Source organism: Bradysia coprophila, unplaced genomic scaffold (assembly GCF_014529535.1).
Source record: "Bradysia coprophila strain Holo2 unplaced genomic scaffold, BU_Bcop_v1 contig_350, whole genome shotgun sequence".
Taxonomy (NCBI): domain Eukaryota; kingdom Metazoa; phylum Arthropoda; class Insecta; order Diptera; family Sciaridae; genus Bradysia; species Bradysia coprophila.
This window is the reverse complement of record NW_023503608.1, coordinates 7,026,098-7,053,022: the sequence shown is the minus strand read 5'-3', so window position 1 is coordinate 7,053,022 and position 26,925 is coordinate 7,026,098. Positions and strand designations below refer to the sequence as shown.

General features: G+C 33.7%; 1 protein-coding gene across 2 annotated transcripts in view; it reads left to right on the top strand.

The window, feature by feature from the left end:
- LOC119081074 (bifunctional heparan sulfate N-deacetylase/N-sulfotransferase) overlaps positions 1–26,925 on the top strand; it is an 88,037-nt gene extending 61,112 nt beyond the window's left edge. For both annotated transcript variants that reach the window (XM_037189815.1, XM_037189816.1), the window contains 5 exons: positions 4,751–4,954; positions 16,116–16,376; positions 16,515–18,099; positions 20,305–20,657; positions 23,406–26,925. In XM_037189815.1, the coding sequence (XP_037045710.1) occupies positions 4,751–4,954; positions 16,116–16,376; positions 16,515–18,099; positions 20,305–20,657; positions 23,406–23,508 (2,506 nt within the window). In that variant the 3' untranslated portion in view covers positions 23,509–26,925. The remainder of the gene's footprint in view (positions 1–4,750; positions 4,955–16,115; positions 16,377–16,514; positions 18,100–20,304; positions 20,658–23,405) is intronic.

The window sequence follows — 26,925 nt, the reverse complement described above, 5'->3', positions numbered from 1 at the left end:
CAAAATTTCGATTCTGTGAACAATAATCATTCAAAATCAAAATTATACACAAAAATGTGCGCCAACAATGCGAAATGAATGATTAAAGTGTGCGCACTCCAAACGTTTCAGATGTATGCATTGCACAGTGCTTTCTACGGCAATAAGATAGCCGTGCCTTTTTGCCCACAAATGTTCTCAGTGATATTTTGACCAAAATATCCGATTAATCTTCACCAAACTTTAGAGAATGAAAGTTCCACACGACTTTTAGCGGTACTCCCCAAAAAAAGTTCAAAAAGTTTTGTTTTTGTTCCCGTACGGACTCTCTCAAAAGGGCATTTGGGGTGCTATATAGCACCCCAAATGCCCTTTTGAGAGAGTTTGTTTTCATAGTAAATATTAACTTTTTGATTTGTTTTTTGGGAATATCGTTAAAAGTCGTGGGGAACTTTCATTCTCTAAAGTTTGGTGAAGATTGATCGGGCATTTTGGTCAAAATATCACTCAGAACATTTGTGGGCAAAAAGGCACGGCTATCTTATTGCCGTAAAAAGCACTGTGCAATGCATACATCTGAAACGTTTGGAATGCGCACACTTTAATCATTCAATTCGCATTGTTGGCGCGCATTTTTGTGTATAATTTTGATTTTGAATGATTATTGTTCACAGAATCGAAATTTTGTCTTTTTTATTTAGACTGGTGGCTGGAAAGGTTTAATTTTAAATTATTAAAACGAAAAAAATTGCGTGATAGGCTCGTATAATAAAATGAATTTTTTGGTTTAATTGCAAAAGGCGCTTGTTACGCAGATGGGAATATTGAGATTTCATATCTCACAGAACTTCGTTCTAATTTTTCGAGTTATCGTTAAGAGCGTCATTGTACTTAATTCGTTCTTCAAAGAACAATAATGCAAAAAGTTAGCATTGATTCGTGGAATTTTAAATACACTTTCAATGACTGGAATTATATGTTTTAAGTATTAGCCAAAAATTCCATTTATCTGTGAGGCCTATCTATGAGCAAATTCCCGCAGCTTCTAGTTTTTTTTTTGAACACTCTCCGAATGTTGGAATTTTCCCCCCCTAAAATAGCTACGGCACTACTTATACGAAAAATTTCGAAATATTTTAAAGGCCAACATGTGCGCCCTCAACACCTCTGCCAACCACCATAATTTCAGATAAATGCATCATGTATTGTTGGTGATATGCAACAAAAACTATTTTGGTCACCCTAGTTCAGACCATTTTTTCATGATTTCTGGCATGAAAACATAATTACTTCGAGGATTTTTTTTTGTTGCAAATGACTCAGGATGAGTCATGGCCGTGGCGTGTGTGTGTTTTCTGAATCGAGGCTGTTTAAATTACTGTTTACCCTCCAAAAATCGCCGATGGCTTGTTTTCCTGTTTCATACCACTTGTTTGAAGTTTTGGAAAATTGACTCTTAATGATTCAAAATTCACGAGTGTTGACTTCTCTTAAGAATCTGTTACTGTCGAAGGAGGAATTGTTCTAGAAGACACAAAGGATCCATTTCAAAATTATACGAAAATCATTTAAACCATTATATCAGTATGTAAATCCCAAGAACATAAGTTTCAGTTGGGTTTATCAACACAGGTTATAATTTAAAACTTTCTTCAGCCTCACGAATTTTTTTAGACATTTTCTTGATGACTTTACGTAACACTTTTGATAACGATGGCCCAGAACGAACACACTACTTTGAATAATTTCGTTCATTTGTACAATATAAACTTTGAATTGAATCTATAACTCAACTAGTCAAACAATTTCGAATTCATTACTCATATACCGATGATTAATGGCAAAACATAGTAGAAGGAAGTTAAATATTCAAATGTACAAACTGTGTAGACTCTACAGTGTAGAGACTGAATTTGTATGTTTAAAAGACAAATTGATGTTCTGAAGGAATTTACGACAAAATCCTCAAAATGATTTTATGCGAGACAGTTTAAGTTGGTACTGTCGATAAAATGAGAATCGAACTTTTCTGCATGGGAAAATTTATAGTAGAGTCATGCTGTTACCGTAATTATAAAGTACGTTCGCTAATTCCATCTCAATTATATACGGTCCTCTTTATGAAACTTTACTTTATATACCGAAATCACTTAAAACACTTAAATCTCTTTATTCTTTCATTTTGTTGAAACTTCTGACTGTCGCTTCGGCTTCTTTCAATTTCCATAAAATACTCCACACTTTCACAATTAATTAAAAAACCATGTCAATGTATTTAGAACATGAACACAGGCATCGAACCTCAAGCATTTTTGAAAGACTTCACTATCGTTAAGTGTACATTGTGAATACGTTCTTTTCAGCATACGTACATATAGGTATAAGAGTAACGTATGCATGCATACCTTCGATCATTACAGAACCTTGGAATATTCAAATTATTCCTTTATCAAAATTGTGAGATGACATAGCAAATATGGCATGCCATCCTTTGCTCGAAATTATCGCAAGCTTTAGTAGTAAATTTTAATGTTAAAATGATAACTGAATTTATTACGACCGTTTTGTATACTTTTGAATGTTCTATGTATACACTCCATAGAGCGGCAAAAGTGGTGATGGTGGGTATGTTTCATTGCGATACATCACAGCATCATTCCACTTTCGCATAGTAAAATTATTTCTATTCAAATTCGATAGTTATTATTGTTACCATGCCATGTACGTACATTGTACATCAATGGGTTGGATATGAAATAATGTAATCACAGGGAATAAGATACTGTACAATTTATGATAACAGAAAATTGAAAATTATATTTAATTGCATCACAACATAACATATTGTATGGAGCATACCTAAAAAGCTGGGTGCGACAGGAGGATCGTAATGTACATTTTGAATGGGAATGGGGGGGGGGGTTGTTGTGACAATGCATGTCATTTGGTTTGACATTAACTTTTCAGTTTCATTTTTGCTCGTCACTGATAATATAATTTGGTTTGCAATGGCTGGGGAATGTATGATAGGATTGGTTTGGAATTCAGTAATATACAAAGTATGTTGTCACATAATGGTGGTAGATATGGATGGTTGATGTTTCGGCATTTAGGTTAAAAATCGGTTGGTTTTAGTCGAATGGCATTGGCTATTGAAGATTTTAATATATGGGTTTACTGAAGATTTTGTTACGCTTTACCCTCACAAAAAACAGTCTTAAATAGCTTCGAGGGACTATGAAGAATATTTCCACTTGGACATTTCTGGGTTGGACAATATTCGTAAAATGTACCCATATACATGTAGGCCCCCTCGAATTTCACAAATTCGATCGATTTTATATTTTCTATACAAACTTACTACTAACGAGCGAAATTAAACTCTCACAAACATTTAATATCACAAATCCTGGCTCATATTAATTTAAAATCGCTTAAAAGTTCAAAGCACATACAATCAGATTACATCCGTCAATTACTGAATAGACCAAATGGCATTTAAGCTTTAGCAAATTAAACAAAGTTGTAAGCGACACGGAATTTCATACACAAGTTTTTTTTTAAATTTGATATGAAAAATGCATTTTCCGAATTAAGAGAATAATTTTTTCCACGAATCGCTTGATTAAAACGTTTCATTTCAAACGTGGTTGTTAGCAGCATTGAAATTGTGTGCTTATATTTATGTTGAAACTTCACACAATTCAATAAATTAAAACTCGGATACGTACCAGTAGCATTTACGTGTAATTAAAAAAAATAAATTCTCATAATTACGGTTTTGGTGCCATTCGGTTGTACATGATAAAGGTTTCGGTTACATAAATATTCTCTAACGAATAACTGAAATGATACCTTATTTAACCTAGTCAGAGTTTAAGAGTGCGTTGTGTTTCTTGGAACGATTAAAAATGTTCAGTTCACATTTTATAAAAGCGAGCATATTGCTGTTGCTCAAAATTTTTTCCAAATTCTGGAGTGTTTCTATAAATTTTTCTATTTCAACATTTAAATTAAAACGTCGTTAATTGGCGTTTACGCTCTTGAATTATGTAGACGTGAAGAACTTCTCTCAACCGAATGTATTCTTACCGTAAACCTGCTTCTAGTATTAACACTCGTTCACGAAAATATTTCCTATGTTAATGATAGGAGCAGTGCTATGGTCTGACTCTACATTGCATTGAGACGGCTGTATTTCTTGTTTTCTGAAAAAACTCAATGTAGGTCTGGGATTTAGAGTTCGCGTCTGACCCAAAATGTAAAATCCGAATTCTTTAGTACCTTGATGAGCCTCTTTTTGAGGAATACGTTTTGACAGACACGATCTGATTCATTCATTCTGAAAGTACAGACGAAGAAGGCAAAGAAGGAATTTTAAGAAAGTAAATGCACAATTCAACTCTTTTTATTCATTCGACATGCATTACTAATGTTAAAACATTTCCGCTGCAAAGAATTGTAAGATATTTTCTTATTAAATTGTTCTACGATAAGGCGATTGTAAGTGCACGTCAATAGTCTGGAACAGTTAACCCCATTTTACTTCTAAAATAATTAAATAAACTTTTCTACACAATTCGTTGGTTAAATGCAATAAAAGTAAAGCCGAGCTTTTATGACAAGCCGATTGAAACTTTAAGCTTTATTTATTTCCAATATTTTACACTAAAATCATTCCGAAAACTTTTGCCCAATAAACAACAACCTTCCACAACAAAAATGGTTTTCAATTTTCATTCAATTTTTTTTCTTTCCTCAACTTTTCCAGTTTAATACATCGTGACACAAGACCATCACCATTGATCCATTGTCGTATGTTGCACGACAATGTGGCCATTGAATCATCTGAAGCGCCAGACCATCGGTCCGAGGCACGTCTACGAATCGATCCAAAAGTTTTGGTATTTGTTGAAACGACATATTCGAGACTGGGACGTGACATCGCCGAATTATTGGTGTACAATCGAATAAAGTAAGTGTTAATGCGTTCAAATTTTATTGCTTTGTTTTTCTACATGGTATGGTAGGTATATTCAGCATTTGGTTGCAAAGTAAATTTATTCATTTTCCGTTCCATTGTGATTCGAACAAACGTTACTCACATGGGGCGGTGAGTTCCTTTTTATTTAAATATATAGTAAACAGTAAACACTTTTCCATCCATTTTATTGGTGTTGATTCTTTTTCTGATACAGTGGCGTGTTTTCTGCCCATTTTGTTTTCTCGATTTTGTGTAAAAAGTTTTTATGTCTTATTATCCTTGGCCCGTCTATTTTATACCAATTTTATGGATTTTCATGAATAGAACGTAATCAGAAAGAAATTCATTATGCCATTAGCGGAATAAAATATTTTTTCTTTCGATTCAATTAAGGGAAATGATGTTATGCAATGAATTTTCAATGACATTAGCTACGTGTTTCTCGGATTTCGAATCAGGTGTATGCGCATAGTTTTCGCATATACATACCGGAGCAATCAGATATTTATTTAGGAACGTCTTTTATATATGAGAGTTATTCAAATCTGTTCTCATGCTCTCAATGGTTCATTAAACTTTTATGATAAAGGAGACAGCGCTCGCTATTATATGGAAATTGAATTTTCTTTTTCAAATAATTTTGAATAGATGTGCACATATGCTGAATGTTTACGGGATGAATGCAATTACGTACTATGTAACACAAGTGCTTTCGATTTACCTCTGGACTTAAGTATGAAGCAATGTAATTGAGGATATTCGAAATAGACTTGAAATAGACAGAATGCACCTGAATCACGTCTTATTGAAAATATAGACGAATGTGGTACTAAGCTAATTTGGAATACCGATTGAGCTTTTTCTGTAAATAGAGATCTGACAAGTGACAGATTTGATAATAATTCAGCATTAGTACATACATACAAATTTACAAATTAAAAGTTACGATCACAGCAGATAAAAGACTTCGTCCATTTTGTCGTTTTCTCTAAAAGTGCCCCTTACCGTTGCGCCATTCCCATGTTGAATTTCTATGCCATGACAGATTGATATCGTTTCCTTCATTTGTTATTACATAAATTTTGCCGTGTTAAAGAATAGATCACTATCCAACCAAGTGCTCCGCGCTTATTTTATCGTTGTTCGATATCGACAACAAATAAATTGCCGTCTTTAAAATGTAAGATCTCTGATCTGTTACCGTCATGGCATTATACAGAGAGCCAGGAAAATGACAGATCATTCGACAATAGCCAGGTATTCCAGCTTGATAAACTCTCTTTGCATAATTCAATTGTCCCAGTTTCTCATACCACATTGAAAAATATTACGTCAACCATTTTTCAATGAATATTTTTATGATTCCCATTGTAAAAATGGAATAATTTACCGAGCCAGTTCATATGAACGTATTGCTCTATAATATTATCTCATTGCTCCTTTCGTAAATGGTACATTTTTCATGAATTTTCATTTCACTATCAAGCCGGAGTTTCCATTTCATGGAAAATAATTTTCAACTGAATTTCACTTTATTTTTTTCCCTTCTTCTTTATATTCCTTGAAGCTTTGGCTTTTCACGTATATATATGATGTTTTGTTGTAGGGTAACGAAATCTATCTTTTCCAGCAAATGAATGGTTTGGAGAATCCGGATAGATACAACGAATGAAAGAAAGATTGGCGTAAAAGAGAAAAAAAAGTCAATGGTTTAGATGAATGGCAAAGATCTTGGTCTTTGATATAAGTAGAATGAAATGTGCTTTAAACATGGAATACATGAAGCTTTTTTGCTATTCATTCGGGGAAGAGAAACAAAAGAACTTACCATAGTTCCATGGTAGATGTTAGTGGTAGTCGATTTATTTTAAAAACCGAGGCCAAAAAAATAAACAAACAAAATTATTTACGGAATTTGAGGATTTCTCTTTATCTTTTTTTGTTCAAGTGAAAAGAAGCGCATTGCCAAAGTAAACCCTCCGTTTCAAATAAAATGCGATATCGGAATTTTTTTCAACGAATTTTCTTTCCACAGCAGCAAAAAAAAACCGTATGTTCTGCTGGTCTAGTCGTACACCATCCGATTTTCTTTCATTTTTCATTCGTTAAACGTAAAACAACAAAGACAAATTCTATCAACCGGGATGGTAATAAACGGTCGAATAAATTATTCGTATCCTTTCCATAATAAATAATATTTCCCGTTTCTTCTGTGCAATGAATGCATTTACTATTTCAGATAAAATTTACGGTTTTTAGTGAACGTTTACTATTTTAAATAACGATTTTTATAGCAACAGACAAAAGGAAAGTACATCATCTCTTTGTTTCAACTAGGATTGGTTACTTTGGCTATTTTATTTAACCTTCCAGCACATTACGATTGATTAAATCTGTTACTTCTTTTGTTTAACGTGTGGTTATATTTGATGGAAAATCTTTTACTTCTTCAGCTTTGCTATACGTTTTGCTATAATTGAGATTAATGGCTAGAGATCATCTCTCAACGTTGTCATCGTTCTCTATAACATGTAACTAGCAGTTACAATCTATTCGTTCACTAAAAAAAACTTGTTCTATCGATCTTTTCAATCTAGAAGAGTGCAGAAATCTAGTCTTTCACGATATGATCAATCGTAAGCGCATTGCTTAGAATAATAATCAATAGTTTGAAGCTGAACAAATGGCGGATTTTAGTTCCACATCAACTAATCGTTAAGATAGCGGTAGATTGACCAAATTTATGTTGCGCGATTTATAATATTCCCATTTTTTTTATCTGAAAACTACATCAGCTATAAAAACACAAACGTTTCCACTGAAGCAGGAGAAATTTTAAATTTATTTCAACTTGGGGTTATCTGAATAATATTTTAAAACTTTCCTAGAAATATTTTGCATTTATCGACGTTGTATATTGTTGTTGCTGTGATAACTTTCAACAGAATTTTTTTTTTCGAATGAACCGTTATTATATTTCTACAATGAAAATAATAAACAAAAATCTCTTTGTTCTACTAATAATGAGATCCCGACAAGATGAAAATACCCTTACAATAACAAGGTGGGCAATTATCCATCGATGAGACGTTTTCTTGGATTGTTTTTACGAATGGAAACTTTTCAATCACTCGCATTTTTCTACAAAATAACGAATCTAAATGTTATACGATGGAAGTTGATAGGAGTTGATAGGAGATGAAAGTTGGTTGATGATTGAATCGTATTGACGTTGTAAAATATTTGAAAAAAATATATTTCGGCTAGGACATCGTCTAGTATGTTCAAAAATTGAGAGTATTCTTCACTCCTATGTAGTTGTTGTATAGCGATAGAACATAGAACAATACCAATTGAAACAGTAGACAAAATGGTAAAAAGAATGAGAACTGAAAGCTAGTCTTACAGGTCCACATCAAGTTTACTATACGTTTCAGTAGAAAAAAATCATTAAACTTACTCCAAATATCTTGTCTCGACCAAAACCCATCAGATTGATGACAATGTACGGCTTGCAAATCCCATTATTTTCATATTACACAAAGAACCACTTGCGATCATGAGTTCGCTCCTACCGAAATCGCAAATGTTCGTCATTCGTTTTTTAGTCTAAGCTTGCTCTCACTTTGAACAGCTTTCACTTTTATGTTGGAAAAATCAATTAATCAATCTGAATTCAATGTCATTGTCGCTGAGATAAAAATTCTGTTTTCTTTTCCTCCGTTTTATTTTTTTGTTGTTTGTTTGTTTTTTTCTTCTAAACATTGTAAAAGAAAAAGCCTTCGATATTTAAATTCAATTTAGTAAAAACGTCACCGCACATTATCTAAAGCATGCTGTGTGTGCTTTTTATGGAAATCCCACACACTCTAAAATCCTATTCAAAACCTAATTTCTATTTATTCAGCTACAGTTCCGGAATATTCATTTTCAGCCTAAGTGAATTACAATTTATTTGGATATCAAATTTCTTGTATAAATTCAAACATCTGACCATCGAGTTGATAGCATCCTAATTTCGTGTTACCGAATAAATTGAAAGCTTTTTACATACCCTTCACTCATAATGCTTCAACTTTTATTTGATCTAACTAAACGAAATCCATTAATTTAATAAACTCTCACTAATTGCATAATTAAATCTTCACACAATCCTGATTTGATTACTGTGCCATTACTGTATTTCCATTCCAGAGTTTCCAGTAAAAGTTTTTCAATAAATCTGCAGATATAAATCCACAATCCGAAACGATTTTCACTAAAATAAACCAACATTTTCCGATAATCCGAAGAACCAATTAATTACCAGCATCCATAGCCAGATTAAATACAATTATACCCTTAATTCGTAACATATGGGACGAGAGACCGACCATTTATTAAAAAAAAGAAAGAAAAGAACGAATTGAATTGAAATTTGAACTTTCTAATGAAAACAAAAACGCTCCACACGGAGAGGCACGTAAAGTTCCATTAATTTTTTTTTTTTTTTTGTGTTAATGTTAAAGGTCCCTCTTACTGCTTATTGTAATAAAATATAAGAATCCATGTCGTCTGTGTGCAGTGCAGGGATGACAAATCGTTCGAAATAAATCTTCTGTTTATAAGAGTATATGAAAGGATATTTCAAAAAGACAACAACTCCCAACGTAGTATATAACGATGAGCCATTGGCTGAGTTTTTTATTTTCGTTGGATGATTTTATCCCAGTTAATATAGTGTCAGGGAGTGCTGCGAATGATGATATTATCCACGAAAATTAATGTCGTAAATTCTTGTCGTCTTTTTACATTTCTTTTGAGATTTTTATTTTAAAGTTATCCCTCAAGCTTATACGATACGATGCTTTAACACGCCGTACATGCGGAGCATACATAAAGATATACAAATTAAAATTAATGACTTGTGCTCGCCATGAGTGCCATGTTTTCACAATATATTTATTTAAAGGAATAAAAAGTGAAAACGAAAACGCGAAAAGAGAATAAATATAAAATATGCAAAACCATGCACCGAATACATAAAAAAAAATATTAAATTCCACACAATCCAAAATTATTGATTTATTAAATGTCGTTGAGCGAGCATTCAATACTTTTCCATCGAAGATATATGCAACTCAATCGGATTACCTCAAAAGAATTTCGGTAACATGAAATTATGTAGATTTTCCTGTATCTGTGAGATGGTAAGTAAGAGATAAATCGATTATATCGAAATCTCTTAGACCATTATTAAGATTTACTAGAACGAATTTTCAGCAACTATCATTTTTGATAAAAGATGAAAGCGAGACGATGGGAGCACACGTGTGAAAATAAAAAAATGAAATAAAAAACTCAACGCAGTGTTTACCTAGGACATCATTTCGTGCTATAAAAATGCTGGCACAATTGGTATTGCTTTGTGTAGATAAATAGTGTACTTATTTATGGGGTATGATAGAAAATGGATTTATTCGGGTGAATGTGTACTTCACCCAAAAGGACCCGGGATCAAAATCGCCCCGTACATATTTGCCATCATTTCTCCATTAGATACGAAATCTACTCTTACACTCCCTTTAATAAGAAACACTTGCTTCAATTGAATATTTGGAAATTTTCTAAAGTTAACTTAAGAACCTCCAAATTTAAAGACTTCTATAAAGCAATAAACAGTCAGTGTCAGGAGTAATGCCATAAAAACCTTGAGCGCTAAAGATGAGCTTTTCAAAGAAATACTTTTTAAGACTTCTCCACTTCAATATGAATTAAAAGTGCATTCTTGACAATCCATGATGGAAAAATGATGAGCCTACAAATGGTTACATCACTCATTCCATGTGACATTCAAAGATACAGGTAATTACCTAGCTTCTCTGCCAGTTACGTTTTCAATTAGCTTAAGAACTCGGTTGAAGATCCGTCTGTTAACAAATTGTTCATTCGTTTCGTCTGTGTTTTATTTTGCTGAACGTTCAAACATTTCACAAAAATAACACACCTTACCAACCACAATCCACCATTTTTGTTAATTATCTCCAAATATCGTGACATAAATAGAAAATTTAAAGCACTTTGTAGCACACCTCTTCCATCTCCCTGATGAATTGAGTACATTGAGTCTCGTTAATGCGTCTTCAGTTCAATTCTATTTCGTACACGTTTCCCATATCCAAACACCAATAATAATTTTAAAATCCAAGACGGAAAATTCCCCTTGGCACCTTTCATATTATCAAATGAAATTAAAAGTCACAAAAAATAATTTATTTTCTGATTAGTATTCCATATGGATTGTGCTACACCTGACTTAAAATGTTTGACTCGAATAAAATGTTATGTGCAGTCTGGTATGGTACGCGAGCATTTATCGAGAACCAATATTATTGTCAATAGATAACAATCAGATTGTTTTGTTCGGCACTGAGTGTACGTTTTTGGTTTCGAAGTTTATTTTCCGTTCAGTTTTTATTTTGTTACTTTGTAACCAGCTATGTACAATTCAGGATACGAGGTATTGTTTGAGATACTCACAGTTCATATTGCATTGAACATCAATGTTATGGGGGAAGGTATACGTGTAAGTCGTACCATGTGTAGCATGTTAGCAGATTATCGTTGCGGTAGTAACCATTAAATTTTGTGTGCGGTGAATTTTAAGTATGGTTTTAATTTGTACATTGTGGCACAAAGTGCCTTAACGAATATTCAGTGAGGAAAATCTGTTTCAGAGATGTTAGAGTAGCTAATCCAGAACGAGAATGAAAAAGATTTTTCTCTTTGAAATTCGTATAACGAATTTTCCGTGTCCATATAATGTATATCCCAAGAAGATTATACACCTGATATGGATTTCTTACCGTACTCGCTAGTAATTCAGCTCCATTCACTGCCATTTATTTACATTCAAATCAACCCTTAAGAAAGTCACCGCCACCGCAACCAATAAATTCCTTTTATAGGGAAAATTCTCATCGAAATCACACGACCATAAATAACTCTCTTTTACAGCAATGCAAACACTTAATTTTCGAATAATTCAAATAATCTTGGCGTTATAAATTTCACTTAAATATCGTACTATAGAATCAACGACGGAGCTGAACGAACGAACGGGCCCATAAAATATGGAACATTGACTTAATAGAGGCAAAATATGTCAATAAATTTTAATGTTCTTTATCGCAGTCGCATTTTATGGATGTACATTTTGTCCCAATTCTCAACGCATAACATCTTTTTCTCAAACCGAAACATATTGCCCAGATGTGCAAGTGGTTTCTTTACAGTGGAAAGCGACACAAATTTAATGCCAACGCATTTGAGACTATAATTTAAACATTTTGATGAAAATGTTGTGACATCCATCAAGTGCAGGTCGGTCTATCCGGTAAAGAAAATGTTTTATTCAAAGTTGAAAATGTTTCGACGTTTAAATTTTCTTCTTAACGGTTTGTTTTTTGTTCAATGAAATTAGCGAAACCGAGAATGAATGTTTGTAGAAAGTTTGATCGTTTCATGTATTCATTGAAGTGAGAATGAGGATTATTTATATGTGTTTAAATAGCCAGTACAATCGAAACCTGTAGAGCTTCTTAACAAGGAAAAGAAAATATGAGAAAAACCTTTAAAACCTTTAAACCCTTACCTTTATCCGACTCATGAGTGATTTTATGATGCAACCATACGATGCGCTTCGAAGTTGTTTCTTTGCAGCATAGTAGAAAACTCACATATACTTGTTATTCGTTTGAAGTATAAACTTCAATTAAAACTAAAGTTTATCTGTCATCGACAGCGACGAGTAAATTATAGAATAAACTCTGAATATGGTCTTTGTATATTAAAGCGCACGTTAAAAATTAATGAAGTAAAAGATTTCGTAACAATACGTTAAAGTTAGATCAAATTAAGTTTTAGTTGCAGTCTGTTAAAGAATTATTTTAACACATTGAAATTAATTGTGGTTTGCCAACTTTCGGCACCCTGGACTTTACTTAAATAGTCGAGGAATACCTCCAAATAAATTTCTAAAAATCCAAAACTGAATTCTAGATTTTTAGAAATTTATTTGGAGGTATTCCACGACTATTTAAGTAAAGTCCACGGTGCCGAGAGTTGATAAGCCGCAATTATTTTGAATGTTTTAACTAAAAACAATTACTCTTTCTTGTGGACTCAATTTTATCAGAGAGCTGAATCATAAATAGAATTCTAAAAAGAGGGGAGCAACTTCAGCAAAATGGTAATTTGAACGTTTTTGTAAAATCTCATGCATGGAAATCGGAAAGTCTCGTAACACGATTATTCTTGATTCACGATGACCCTTCTTCTGTTGTTGTAAATGGTAAATTTTATAGACATAAAGATAATTGAGGTTTGAAACTTTTATAATACTAAGTTTACTCGTAAGAAAATCTGTATTTGTCGAGCTCTACGAAATGGCATAGCGTAATGTCGTCACAGTAAATAACGTCCGAGTCTCTCTTCAAGCGTTTTGCACTCTCAACCTAAAACGAACCTTTTTGACCTAATTTTAAAGTTTCACGAACCCCTGAGAGTTACTGATATCTCTAGCTATACGATAAGAAGAGTTGTGTATCTTCCTGAAATTCAATCTTCGAAATTTGTGAATCATAGAAAGTTAGTTATTTATTCCACATAATTCTCAGAAGTTGCTTTCTGTCCTCCCAGGAATACGATAATTTAATTGAATACATCGGTAGATACTGAGAAGTGAGACTCAATTAGTGAGTGGATCCTTATCAACACAATTTTTTATACTTAAATGATTGGGGGTTGGAACTGAAATTTATTACATTACCTAGCAAACACACGGGTAATTAAATCGCACATTTATATTTGCTCAGTCTTGCATCAATTCCATTCCACCACTTGTAAATGCAACATTATTTCACGTCATCGTATTTCGCCGCCACACCGCTCATATAACATTTCACTTATTATATATTATTTAAATGTAACGAATTTTCTCTAATTTATTTCTGAGTCATCATTTTAACACCTCGAAAATGTAATGCTCCTCCACCGTATTATGTTTTGTGTACATTTCAGTATAATGAACCATCTTAATACTTTAAGGTATATATGTACACGTGAATGATGTGCTTAAATTTAAAATGTTTGCATGTGTAAAACACAACATGCTTTCGACGTTTTGGCAATTGGAATTTTGCTAAACAAATTTGCTTCACTGTGTAAGAGGATACGGTATAAAATTTGAGACGAATGTTTTGAGCTTGTTATTTTTCTCATTTTATGCTTAACGGAAGCACAAGCAAAAAATGTTTTCAGAACGTTCATACGTATTTTAAAAGGAAAGAAAATCAGAAAATTAGATTTCACTGACGGTAATGCAATGCGATTATCCTTGGCCTTTCAGTCAAGTCCATACTTTTAGCTATTTTAGCGCACAGTTTAAATGAACATTTTATACAAACGGTCGACTGGCCACCACTAAATTTTAAAAACAGATTAGCCATTGAAGTCGTTTGTTATCGAAAACATTTCTGGTTGCAATTTACTTCCAGCTTAAACAACTCAATTTTCGGCAGTACCATTCTCCGGTGCACCGTCACTCTCCGTTACATATTGATGGACACGAATACATAATATTAACACCGAGTTGTTTTATAAGCTCTTAAGAGCCCCAAAATGGTAGTACACAAATCCATCACGAATGAGTCGACACGTGTTAAATTGGTTGTGAATGCAACAAATTGGTATTAATGGTTTGGAAAATAAAGCATAACACAGCATCATGCACATATGGAGTCGAACCAACTGAGATAATATTGAATTCTGTAAAAAAAATATCATTTTCTTCGTCGACTAAGCAATACCCCATCAGTTATTCGCGCTCGACGAAATTTAATTTAACTTCTCCATGTTCAATGGTACATGGTAATGCGGAAAATGTTTCGTGTACCATTAAACCATGTGCATTATTCAGTTTTCAAAAAATGTTACCCCATTTGACTTGATGTTCTTGCTCGATTTTTGATTTTACGTATCAGCAGAAGTAAGCAAAGCACAAAATGTATGATACGAACACAATACCCAGGCCATAACTTTGCGTGGGAATAAAAACGAAATTCTTTGGATATTTTTTTGTTGCTGCTATATTTTACTATTATTACGTGCTATTACCGTTTGTTGATGTTTTTTTTTTGTTTGTTTTTCTTTCTTCGGTGTGTAGGCCTTCTGGTTATGTGGTTTATGGTTTCCTTTTTTTTCGCTCATTCGTGGTAATATAAAATAAATGTTTACAGCGACTATATAATAACTTCGGGCATCAAGTGCCCTACTACTACGTAATAACTGAAATAAGGTAACTGTTACGAAGTGTGATGCCAAACAAAAAACTGAAGAGATTTCTTCAAAAATTGTCCAATCGCTTGTAACGTTAAGAGAAGTGATTTTTGCACGCAAGAAGTGGATTGCAAGGGTCATTGAAGGTTTTTTGATACTTTCGCTTCAATAATTCCTCATAACGGTCTCAACATACATTGTTGAAATTTTACATGTTTTTCGAGTCCCTATAGACAAGTCTAAAAAGAAATAAAAATTTGTAAAACGAAAACTCTAACATTTCGATACAACCCTCATTGGATTGTAATTTTATGGTGTGTCTCATCGTATCGTTAAAGGTTTGAAATTTCATATACAATTCGACTAAATGTAATCGATTTTAATTTCCGAATTGTGTGCTATAGTTCCGATATCAACCCTCTTTGAGCCGGTAACACACATTTACACCATAAATTACTTACCCGTTTCTTGTTTTATAACTTCCTTCACAAGTTGTGCACCAACACCAACCATTTTTTAATTACAACCAAAATAGAATATAGATAGCACACCTACAAAACAGAAACACCTGCTGTGCAGCCCATTACCGGTCACCCATAATAATACAAGCGAAAAACATCAACACAAACAAAACAGCTATTAATAACACTTCATCAACACAAGTTCTTATTGTTTCCTCATTCCAGCAAAGTTTGATGAATGTAAGCCAACAATGTCCGGAATACAGCTTCAAAAGTTAACACTCTGCCACCATCCCCCCATTACACCCACCAATTGTGTTACCTTCTCAAATTAAACTCACAAATTTAATTGGATTTTTTATTTTAATTTTCAGATACAAAATTGAGGTGGCCGGAAAGAGTCTTCCTGTGCTTACAAACTTGGACAAGGGTCGGTATGGTGTCATTGTGTTTGAAAATCTTGACAAGTACTTGCACATGGACAAATGGAACCGGGAATTGTTGGACAAATATTGTCGGGAATATTCTGTCGGAATTGTGGGTTTTGTCAGTCCCAGTGAAGAGACATTGGTTGGTGCACAGTTGAGGAATTTTCCATTATACATACACACCAATTTACGGTTACGGGATGCGAGGTATGTTAATACGTTGTTAGGAAACTAGAACGATTTTGCGATGAACCCGACTAAATATATTTAACACAATTGTTGCACATTCAACGTATATCTCAGCAAACTACAATAAGCTAATCATTTTCTCCTCTAATTTTCCAGTTTGAACGCCGCATCTCCAGTTTTACGACTTACACGAGCTGGTGATACTGCGTGGGGAATTTTGCCCGGTTCCGATTGGGCTGTTTTCCAACACAATCACTCCACATACGAGCCCCTGGAATGGGCTCAGAAAAATATATTAGACTATCCGACCGATGGTCAAGTACAGCCGCCACTGCCAACGGTGTTACAGGACCACGGACGTTTAGATGGAATACAGCGGATATTGTTCGGTAGCGGATTAAAATTTTGGTTACATAGATTGTTATTTTTGGATGCGCTGTCGTACCTTAGTCATGGACAACTAAGCTTAAGTCTAAATCGTATGATTCTAGTCGATATTGATGATATATTCGTGGGGGAAAAAGGAACACGACTACGACCGGATGATGTGCAAGCTCTCATTGCAACTCAAGCGAAAATTGCGGCCATAGTACCCGGCTTTCGATTTAATTTGGGCTTTTCGGGAAAATATTTCCATCATGGAACGCGAGACGAAAATCTAGGCGATGATATGCTGTTGCGCAACGTTGATCAATTTAATTGGTTTTCGCACATGTGGAATCATCAGCAACCGCATCTGTACGACAATGTGACCGTTTTAATGTCGGACATGATGCTGAACAAAGACTTTGCTAATGCGAAGGGTATACCAACTGATTCGGGCTATTCAGTGTCTCCGCATCATTCGGGTGTGTATCCGGCGCATGAGCTACTGTATGTGGCGTGGAAGAAAGTCTGGAATATAAAAGTAACATCAACCGAAGAATATCCACATTTAAGACCAGCGAGACTGCGTCGTGGATTTATCCATCGAAATATAATGGTACTGCCGCGTCAAACATGCGGGTTATTCACTCACACAATGTACATAGATCGTTATCCTGGTGGTAGGGACAAACTGGATGAATCAATTCAAGGCGGTGAATTATTTCAAACCATCGTCTACAATCCAATCAATATATTCATGACACACATGTCCAACTATGGCAGCGACCGTCTGGCATTGTACACATTTGAATCGGTGATAAAATTCATCCGATGTTGGACGAATATCAAATTGACATCGGCACCTCCCTTGCAATTGGGCGAAACCTATTTCAAACTTCACCCAGACGAAACCGACCCAGTGTGGGGCAATCCATGCGATGACTCCAGGCATATCAAAATTTGGTCTAAGAACAAAAGCTGCGATTCACTGCCAAAATTCCTGGTGATTGGTCCGCAGAAAACGGGCACAACGGCACTGTACACGTTCCTCAGCATGCACAACAGTGTTTCCAGTAATTTACCCACTCCAGACACATTTGAGGAGATCCAATTTTTCAACAAAAATAATTACTATCGCGGATTGGATTGGTACATGAGCTTCTTTCCGGCACAATCGAACGGTTCGGAAAAATATATGTTCGAGAAATCGGCAAACTATTTTGATGGTGACTTTGTGCCGAGACGAGCGCACGCTCTGCTGCCACATGCTAAAATTATCACAATTTTAATATCGCCGGCGAAACGAGCTTATTCTTGGTATCAACATCAAAGAGCACATGGTGACTTAATAGCAAATAATTATAGTTTTTATCAGGTGAGTTGCATTTAATTTTTTGTTTCAGTGCAGCAGTCTCCGGACATGTACCAGTCGTCGGACACCTATTGTTCTTTCGTTGATAAACGTTTTTATGAAATGAAAGGCCAATATGTGTATTGTAACCACTACATGTTCCGAGACGGGTGACGCCCCCTATTTTTGCATTTAAGTATTTAGTTGACCTTTGGTAAATGACATAGCGACAAGATCAGGGGAGTGTTCTTTTATACAGCAAAATCCATGTTTTAACTAATGAACAGATTATGAATAAGATACTAGACACTTGGGACACTTTAAACAAGAGAAGTAATAGATTTGATGTTTGTAAAATATGTACAAAACATTTTAGAACTTTGAACTTTGAACACTTTTCCGGAAATAATTTATATTTTATACATAGAAAGGGAGAGAAATGAAGGTAGAAAATCAGTAATAGCATGGTAAAATGGCGATTTTTTGGTGAAATTATTTCCAATTTTGGAAATTCCTGTTTCTTCTTCAAAAATGCGACAGATGTGGCTCCAAGCAGTTCCTGCTGTAAAATTGTCGATCTTAAAAGGTGTACAACATGATTGTTGAATCTTTAACTTATTTTGTTAAAAGTGATGTTCAGAGTTTACAAAATCTTTTACTTCTTTAGTTTAAGCATAACATTCTCTATATAAGAGAATAGAAGACTCCATAACGGCTTATTTTCGTCGTTGTCGTCGATAACGAATGACTAGGTCTTTCCTTATGGTCGAATTGCGTGATTGGGATTTTTATCAACTACCTACGGTGATCTTGACAACAAATTTTCCAATAAAAAACTAAATCGCATACTGTGAATCCGTACCACTTACAAACCCTAGATTTGTCGGACATTTTTGTCAGAAAATTGATAGCATTCGTTAGCCTAAACAAAACACCAAACCAATACAAAATATAACATTTTAGGTACATCAACGTCCAACTAAACGTTTTCTCAAGCTCACTGTGTACCTGTCAATCTTAGACGAGTGCTTTATTAGATAAAATATTTTCTCACGATTTTCGTTTGTTAAGAATAGGGTAATGCTTTGTGGTTACTATAGCTCAAACGTAATATGTAGATTTTCGTAAAATTCTGTTACATTTCTAGTACATTTGGTCATAAAATTACTAATGTCAGCGCTCTATTTTTATGAGCCAACTTCACAGCAACGTCATAATGGCATTGTCATTTCATGGATACTTTAGCAGAAAATCACCATAGAGCTTAAAGACTGAAAAAATTGTGATTTCCTGTTAGAAAAGCTTGGTTGGAATGTGGAGGCACCACAATAGTTTAGTAAAATACCTTTCATTCCGTCTTAGCATACTTCCTCCTATATTAATATACATTTTCGTTGTTGATAACAGATGACTAATCTTGTGATAGATTAATAAACACAAAGTGTGTTTTTATACTGAATTTGAGATTTTATATTCACAAAAATGGGCCCCACAAATTTAAGAGTTCTCATTAAAGCTGGAAATGTTTCGCCCGTGAACACATAAAATGAAGTAATTTCGCGTCCCTTCACATTGTCATCATCATTACCATTATACTTGAATTCAATTTTCTCTTATCTCAAAGGAAAAGCAGCCAACTTCTACAGCAACAACATACAGACGCAACCGTTTCACAACAAAGCCTTTTTCATCTTTTTCCACCCATTTTCCGAGAAAAATGGCCTAGTATATCCTACGTCTGATTTGTCTGTGACCATTAATTTTGCCTTTTTTTCATATTTTCCAGTTTGTTCTGCTCGCCTGACAACCATTTATCAAATTTTGTATTCGACTTCCGCATATATCGCAAAAAAAAGCCGGCACATTCTTACCACACACAACGACAGCATTTTTACATTCATTTTTTTGAAATAAAAAAGGAATTTGATAGAAGAGAAAAAAGAACGTACTCTATAATCCCGTGTTCATACAAGATATGTATATTTCGGTGATTTATTTAAACAGAACAATCTGAGAGTCTCGAACACTTTCAGTGCCATATTTTCCATATCTTGAAATTGATTTTTTCCCTCGTTTTTCTCATCCATTGAGTTAATGTCCTCATCTTTAAACTTAACCCTTGCACGTAAAACACGTCTACCACGTAATGTCAATAAAGGAATGTCGTTCTGAGATTCAAAAATGTTTATTTAAAAATTGAAAACAAGAAATTTCCGTTTTTTATTTTAGATAATAACTGCCAGTGATTCGGCACCGAAAGCACTTAAAGATTTACGAAATCGTTGTCTAAATCCCGGCAAATATGCTCAGCATTTGGAACGATGGTTGACCTTCTATGCTGCCCAGCAGCTACACATCATCGATGGCGAACAATTAAAAACACATCCTGTTGATGTGATGACCGAAGTGCAACGTTTCCTGAAAATAACCCCCGTCATGGACTATTCCAATCAGTTACGATTCGATGCGAAAAAGGGATTTTTTTGTCAAATTGCTGAAGGCAATCGAACAAAATGCCTGGGTAAATCAAAGGGGAAACCATATCCGGCAATGGATGATCGAAGCTTGAAAATGTTACAAAGGTAAGTGGAGTGGAAAAGTTTTTTTTGTTCTGGATGATGATTGGAAAATTCGTTGTGAGTGGTGGTGCGATTTATCTGTGTGTTTTATGCTCCTAATTTTTCTTTTTAATGGTTTTTTGTGCGTTTACAACATGGACGTGGATTATTATACGTCTATAGAAAGTTGAATTACTGTCAAACACTTGAAACTTTCATACTTTCAATGCGAAAGTCATAACGAATTGTTGGAAAAGTTATATTTCAGTTTGTGTTTGACTTTTATTCGATTCAAAACATTCAGAGACTTTCTTTTGCCATTGTTATTACTGCTTTTAGACTCGTACGTAGTACTATTTATGAGTTGGTGGATTTGTGCTATTTGTAAAGCAGAAGCAACGCTCTTTTAAATAAAAGGGCAGCGAGCTGGGAAAATAAATTACTGAAAATCTCTAAAGTAGCTTGCGTGACGATACATGAACTCATGAGCTTCTTCTTTCTTGTGGTACTTTAAATGTTAATAGGAATTTACACAATTAATAATCCTATCCTTCGAGAATCAGAAATACGTCATCATAGTCAATGCATGGAAACAATTTGTTTAAAACAGCTGAAGTTAATATGATTCCCAGATCACATAAATTACATTACCCTACTTTCGAGCGAACTCGAAGCACTCTAAATAATTTCTTCAGAGAACCTTATACGATTCAGTAGAATTGGTGAGTCCAGCTTATTTTCTTAGATTTGAATTAACCTTCAATTCTTAATAAATGGATAGATCTGGACCCGGTACGTACGGGTCATCTGCTACCTCTAGAGCTTTCTTGTTTTCATTTCTTTTTTCTTTTCGCTTATTATATGAACGAAGAACACACTTAAAACTGAAGCGTTTCGTTGAAGAATATCGTTGCACTGTAAATCCGATTTTTAATTTGAATATTATTTGCATGCTACTGTTGCAAAACCCTAACGATTTCTTCTGGTTTATTTTTTAATGTCATAAGTTTTATTCAATTGAAAATTACGTTATGAAAATAGATAAGTGGGAGAATATGAAAAGAAAACTTTATTTCCAAGCTATGGTAATATGGTTTACATTGTGCTTTCTTCAAATTTCAGTCGATGTTCGCGAATTAAAATATTCTTCTGTTTTCACGATGTCTGTTAGGTTTCGACGAAAGACGCAAATTCAGTTTGACATATTGAATTACGAGAAGGGCTGAGATCTCCGAATTTCGTGATGGCACAGAAACGAATTTTGTTGTAAAACTTAAACTCGCAGAGCCTCAACTTCAAATAAAGTCTTAACTTCATTTTAACAAAAGACAATTGCATTTCGCGACTTGAAAACAAACCTTTGCTTTGGTTGAGCTCATATACCTAATGCGATTTGTCGACATCGGTTACTCTAGCTATAATAATGTACGATGAAGAAGATATGGAATAGAGTGTCAATGAGTTGGACATGGATTTTGTTCATTTTTGAAAAATTTCCGAAAAATTAAAAAAGAAGATTTTTTTGGAGTTTGTTTTGTGAAGTTTCTCAGATTTTTTCGGCCCTTATAAGCCCTTATAGGCCCTTATTCTGTTGAAATATGAAAATGTTGGGTTTAATGTTGTATTTTGACAATTCAATGAGAAGATCTGTAATTTTACCTTTTAAATCATTCATTTTCTATTCACTCATTTCATTCATTCGACAGTAAATTGATCGATGCGAAATAAATAGCCACATGGCAAACGTATCAGCAACGCCTCATTGATATCAAAAACCTCGTATTACCCCTAAAAATAGTAACGAAGGTTTTCTGTCGTATATCGATTTCATTGTTTAGTTCTTTGTTTTCCACTCAGAAGTAAGGAAACAACAAGCAAAAGTATTTTTAAAAAGGACTACCAAAGGTTAGTCACTTATTATAGTTCACAATTAAAAGAGGTGGAAAGTTTCCGATTTAGCCATATTTATACTTTCCAAATAAAAAATTACCTCTCGAAAATCGTTGGACTGTCCAACTTGGACATAAAATGTCAGTTACTGAAGCTTTTTCAAATTAAATATTGAACAGTTATTCCATCCTCATTAGCACCACCAGACCGATTAAATTTCCATAAAGTGTTGATCTCCAATAACAAGAAATCTCAACCAATAAAAGTGAATTCAGCTCTCCTGCCCGTATACACGAATACAATGCTCGTATTGTATTAGCTGAACAGCATCGGGGAAAACAAGAAAGAAAAATGCAGAAAAAGTTTTACTTTGTTTGTTTGGCCTGGGAAAAACCCTTCATTCTCGTAAACTTAACTTTACCCCTAAATTTAACGAATAAAATAAATAACCAGCGAACACAGAACAATTTATGGCCTACATCTTTTACTCGTTACACAAAAGGTGGTGTATATACAACCATGTAATTTCGGTGGGTTATTTTATCTAAACATAAGCATAATGTTATGCTTCCACCGAAGCAACCGAAGCCGACACCGACAACCAAATTGAAAAAAAGGAAAATATAATCAGAATAAAAAGAACGAAAATTATTTTTCTTATTTTTCTGATATTTTTTTTCCTGTCCATTTGTTAAAAAACCATTCTATACATTATGAACGAATTGTGCGAATGTGATTTTGTTGTTGTTGTTGCTTGCTGTTCTGTGTGTATACAATAAATGACAGAGATATGGTTGGGAAGAAGTCATTCAGAAATATTCATTATTTTCCTTTTTCATTATGTTCGGTTCTTTTTTTTATCTTCTTCTCCTCCCCATCCAGATACTACCTGAGCCATAATACAGCGCTGGTGAAATTGCTGAAAAAACTTGGATCACGTCCAATACCACAATGGCTGAAAGATGATCTATCAACAACATCATAATGCTGACTTAATTAATTAAATATTGGTGTAAGCAGCAACTAAATCAACAGACGAAGGAAAAGTATCATCGCAACATAATACTAAATCCAATATTTAATATCGTGGTTACGTTGAAGGTAATGTACATAAATTTCGTAGGAAATGTGTAAATCTATAAGCGAGAGAGAGGATACGTTTATATATAACAGTGTTGTATTAAAGGCGAATGATATTATTTGGTCAATATATATCGATGTTATAAATGTGAGGTTCGTACGAAAACGTCGAACGCAGCACTAAATTATTAATTTGACTCAGGTAAAACTGATTGTACTCAATATCTCGATTCGGAGAAAGCAAACGAAAATAAAGGAACTCATAAAATGTGCGTGTTTTGATTGTTGATACCGAGCAACTTTATCATTGTTCAATAAATGAGCTTCGGGTGGGTAATTGGATATTGGACCTTCACGGTGAATTTTAAGCTCAGTGAAATAGTGCGTTCTCTTTTCTACCAAGAAAAAGTTTTGTTAAAAGCACTCTGGTCAGTATTGGTTTGGGCAATTTGGATTTCCGAATGAAGTGAGGGGTGTTCAGTTAATTTAATATAATAAAAATGTGACAAATTGAATAACACAAAAGCCACTGCCAAATTTTCGCATTCAAGGTGTCAAACAGAAGCCGTCCCATTCAAACAATATTTAATATTTTTCGCGAACGGGAGGGTAGTTTTCCAATTACCTCACTTTTTTATGCTAAATTTTTTTTGACATCTGAACCAATCAGCATAGTTAGTAAACGAAGTCGCCGGTTAAGAGGCACCTCCTGTCGGTTAGAGTTAGAAATCAATACTCACAGCAGACGTTTTTCAGACAACTTTTTACTTGTGGAACGGTTGCGTCTGTTTGTAAATTCAAAAACTCTAAATTTGAAAGTCGAAGGAACTGAACTTGCACACGAATATATAGTAGGAATGACATAAAATATAACAAAGCGAAATTCCGGCTTCAGACGATCCGTGAAATGTAGAATCAAAAAAATTACCAATTAAGCTCATTTCACCATAATCCAAATCCAGTCATTTCAGTGAAGGGTCCCCCGTTCAGATCACACAATCACAAAATAACGTCAATGCGCTTGAACGAAATTTTCATTTAATTTCAACTTAAATGACCTCACATGTAATTCGTATGATAGCCGAAAGTACCTAATTACGAACTGAATTCATGGAAGCAACCCATACCCAATTCATTATATCGGAAAGCGAATCAGGTGGCACGTGTTAGTTACATGATGTATTTTTCTTTGTCCCATTACACGAACATATAATTTTTCCTGGACAATACACAAAACACATAAATTATGAAGATTTTCCGATTTTGATAAAGTAAATTGGATGACAAAAAAGAACCAACCATGACCACGATCTCGCCGTGCTTTTACTTTTTTTTTATTATTTGCCGATGATGACCTTTTTTGATATTGATATGGTTTGCTTTAATGATTATATCGGCGGGTGACACAAACAAATCTATTTATTTGCCATCAATTTATCTTTTTCCGGATGGATTTACAATGTCCCTCCTGCGATAAAATGTTTTGTGATTGGATGGTTTTCTTGTTTCGGTCGATTTTTGTTTTGCGTAGAAATAATGAGACAAAAGAGATAAAAATATAAAATGTTAACAGTTAGTAAGGATGGTTCAATATATTATTGTGTACATACATTAAAACACTAAACATGGGGTAAACAAATAAAGTATAAGAAGCAAAAAATGATAAACAAAAAATTAAAGAAAAATTATCAAAATTTCTTAAATTAAGAAATTTGAAATTTAAATAAAATTGTAAATGTAATTAACTGACGATATGGAAAATGTAAGAGCAATCCAATGTTTTAGAAGAATTCAAACGTCAGACTATTTTTTAGATGTGTAAATTTATTGTAAAAATTTAAATGTTTCAAAAATATTTCTTCTCTACAAAATTTGACGATTTTGATTTTTATTGTAAAAAAAACCAATAACTCTTTCTGCTCTAAATGTAGTGTTTTTAACTTTTAACAAACGGCTCTAATACTGTAGGCGTATCGTAATTCTAATGAAACATTTTTTTTGTTATTCCGAAACAGAGAAATTCACAAGACAAGTTTTGTAAATTCTTAGCCTATCAGATATCGAAAAAAATGGTGACACGATCTGTCGAGATTTTGGTATAAAAAAGCTTGGAAAAAGTCTGACCTATTTCAAATTTAATTCGATAAAATCTTAAAAAAATTCCTGGAATTTTTAAGAGTGCAAAAATAGCCTGTTTTATTAACTGATCTTGTTTTGACTTGAAATTGATATGATCAATTTTGGTCAGACCAGAATTGGTATAGTAATCAAGAAAGCCCTTTTCAAAATCTTGAATAAATTGTTACTGGCTAGGCTACCTCACCAAAATTTCTTAATTCACCTGACTAGAACTGAACTTTTAGGATGAAATGGATGCCGACTTTCCTTGAGTCTAAAATTTTACGTCACTAAACCGATATCAAATCGCAATTGAAATGTAACTTTCAGTTTGAAATGTTTAAAAAACGAAGAAATTTCAAAACGGCTTAAGTTGAACTCTGAGTAGCTTGTCGAAGGCTTTGACAAAAGGTTTAAAATAACTCTGCTAAAACTGTAAATGTGTAAATATACCTTAAAAAAGCGCCGTATAGCTTAGAATAGCATGCACAGAGCGGCATTTAATCGACATTGTTGTTCTCTATGATGGAAGAGTTGCGTTTTAATTTAAGTTAGACTTATGGGTGCATTTAGAAGTCAATTTCTTTGCTGTGCATTGTAATGAAATGATTTACTTCGTAAAACATCAATTTATAAAAATTGTCTTGTGAATCTTAAACACCAAAAAAGTAATTTGAGGTTCAGTTCATTTGAAGTCATAGAATAGTGAGACTGTGCCACCTTGTGCGTTTCGAATGTGGACTATTTTTAGAACTAGTTACTCAAATTATAAAAAAATATGGCAATAGAAAAACTGATATGAAGTATCGCCCACTAAGACTAAAAGCAGGTAAATGTTCCAATTATAAACAGTTTTCTTACCCTTTACAAAGATGATATTTCTCTATAATTATTGGCTTTGTGATTTCTGATCACTTATGCCGATCATATGATCGGTTTGGTCGACTAAAAAAGAAAACAGTGACTCATTTAAAATAATTTCAAATAAATCTGATTGAACAAGGTCCACAAAGGTGTACACATTCTTATTCGATTTCAATTTTTCTTATAATAATTTGATTATCAATACAACCGTTGTTTGAAAGTGTTCTTATATTTACACAAAGTTTCAGTTGTACTATCGAATCCATAAATTCACAACAAAATTAAAAATTTAAACTAAAAAATCAAACATATCTAAACTAAAAAAAAGAAAAATTAAAAA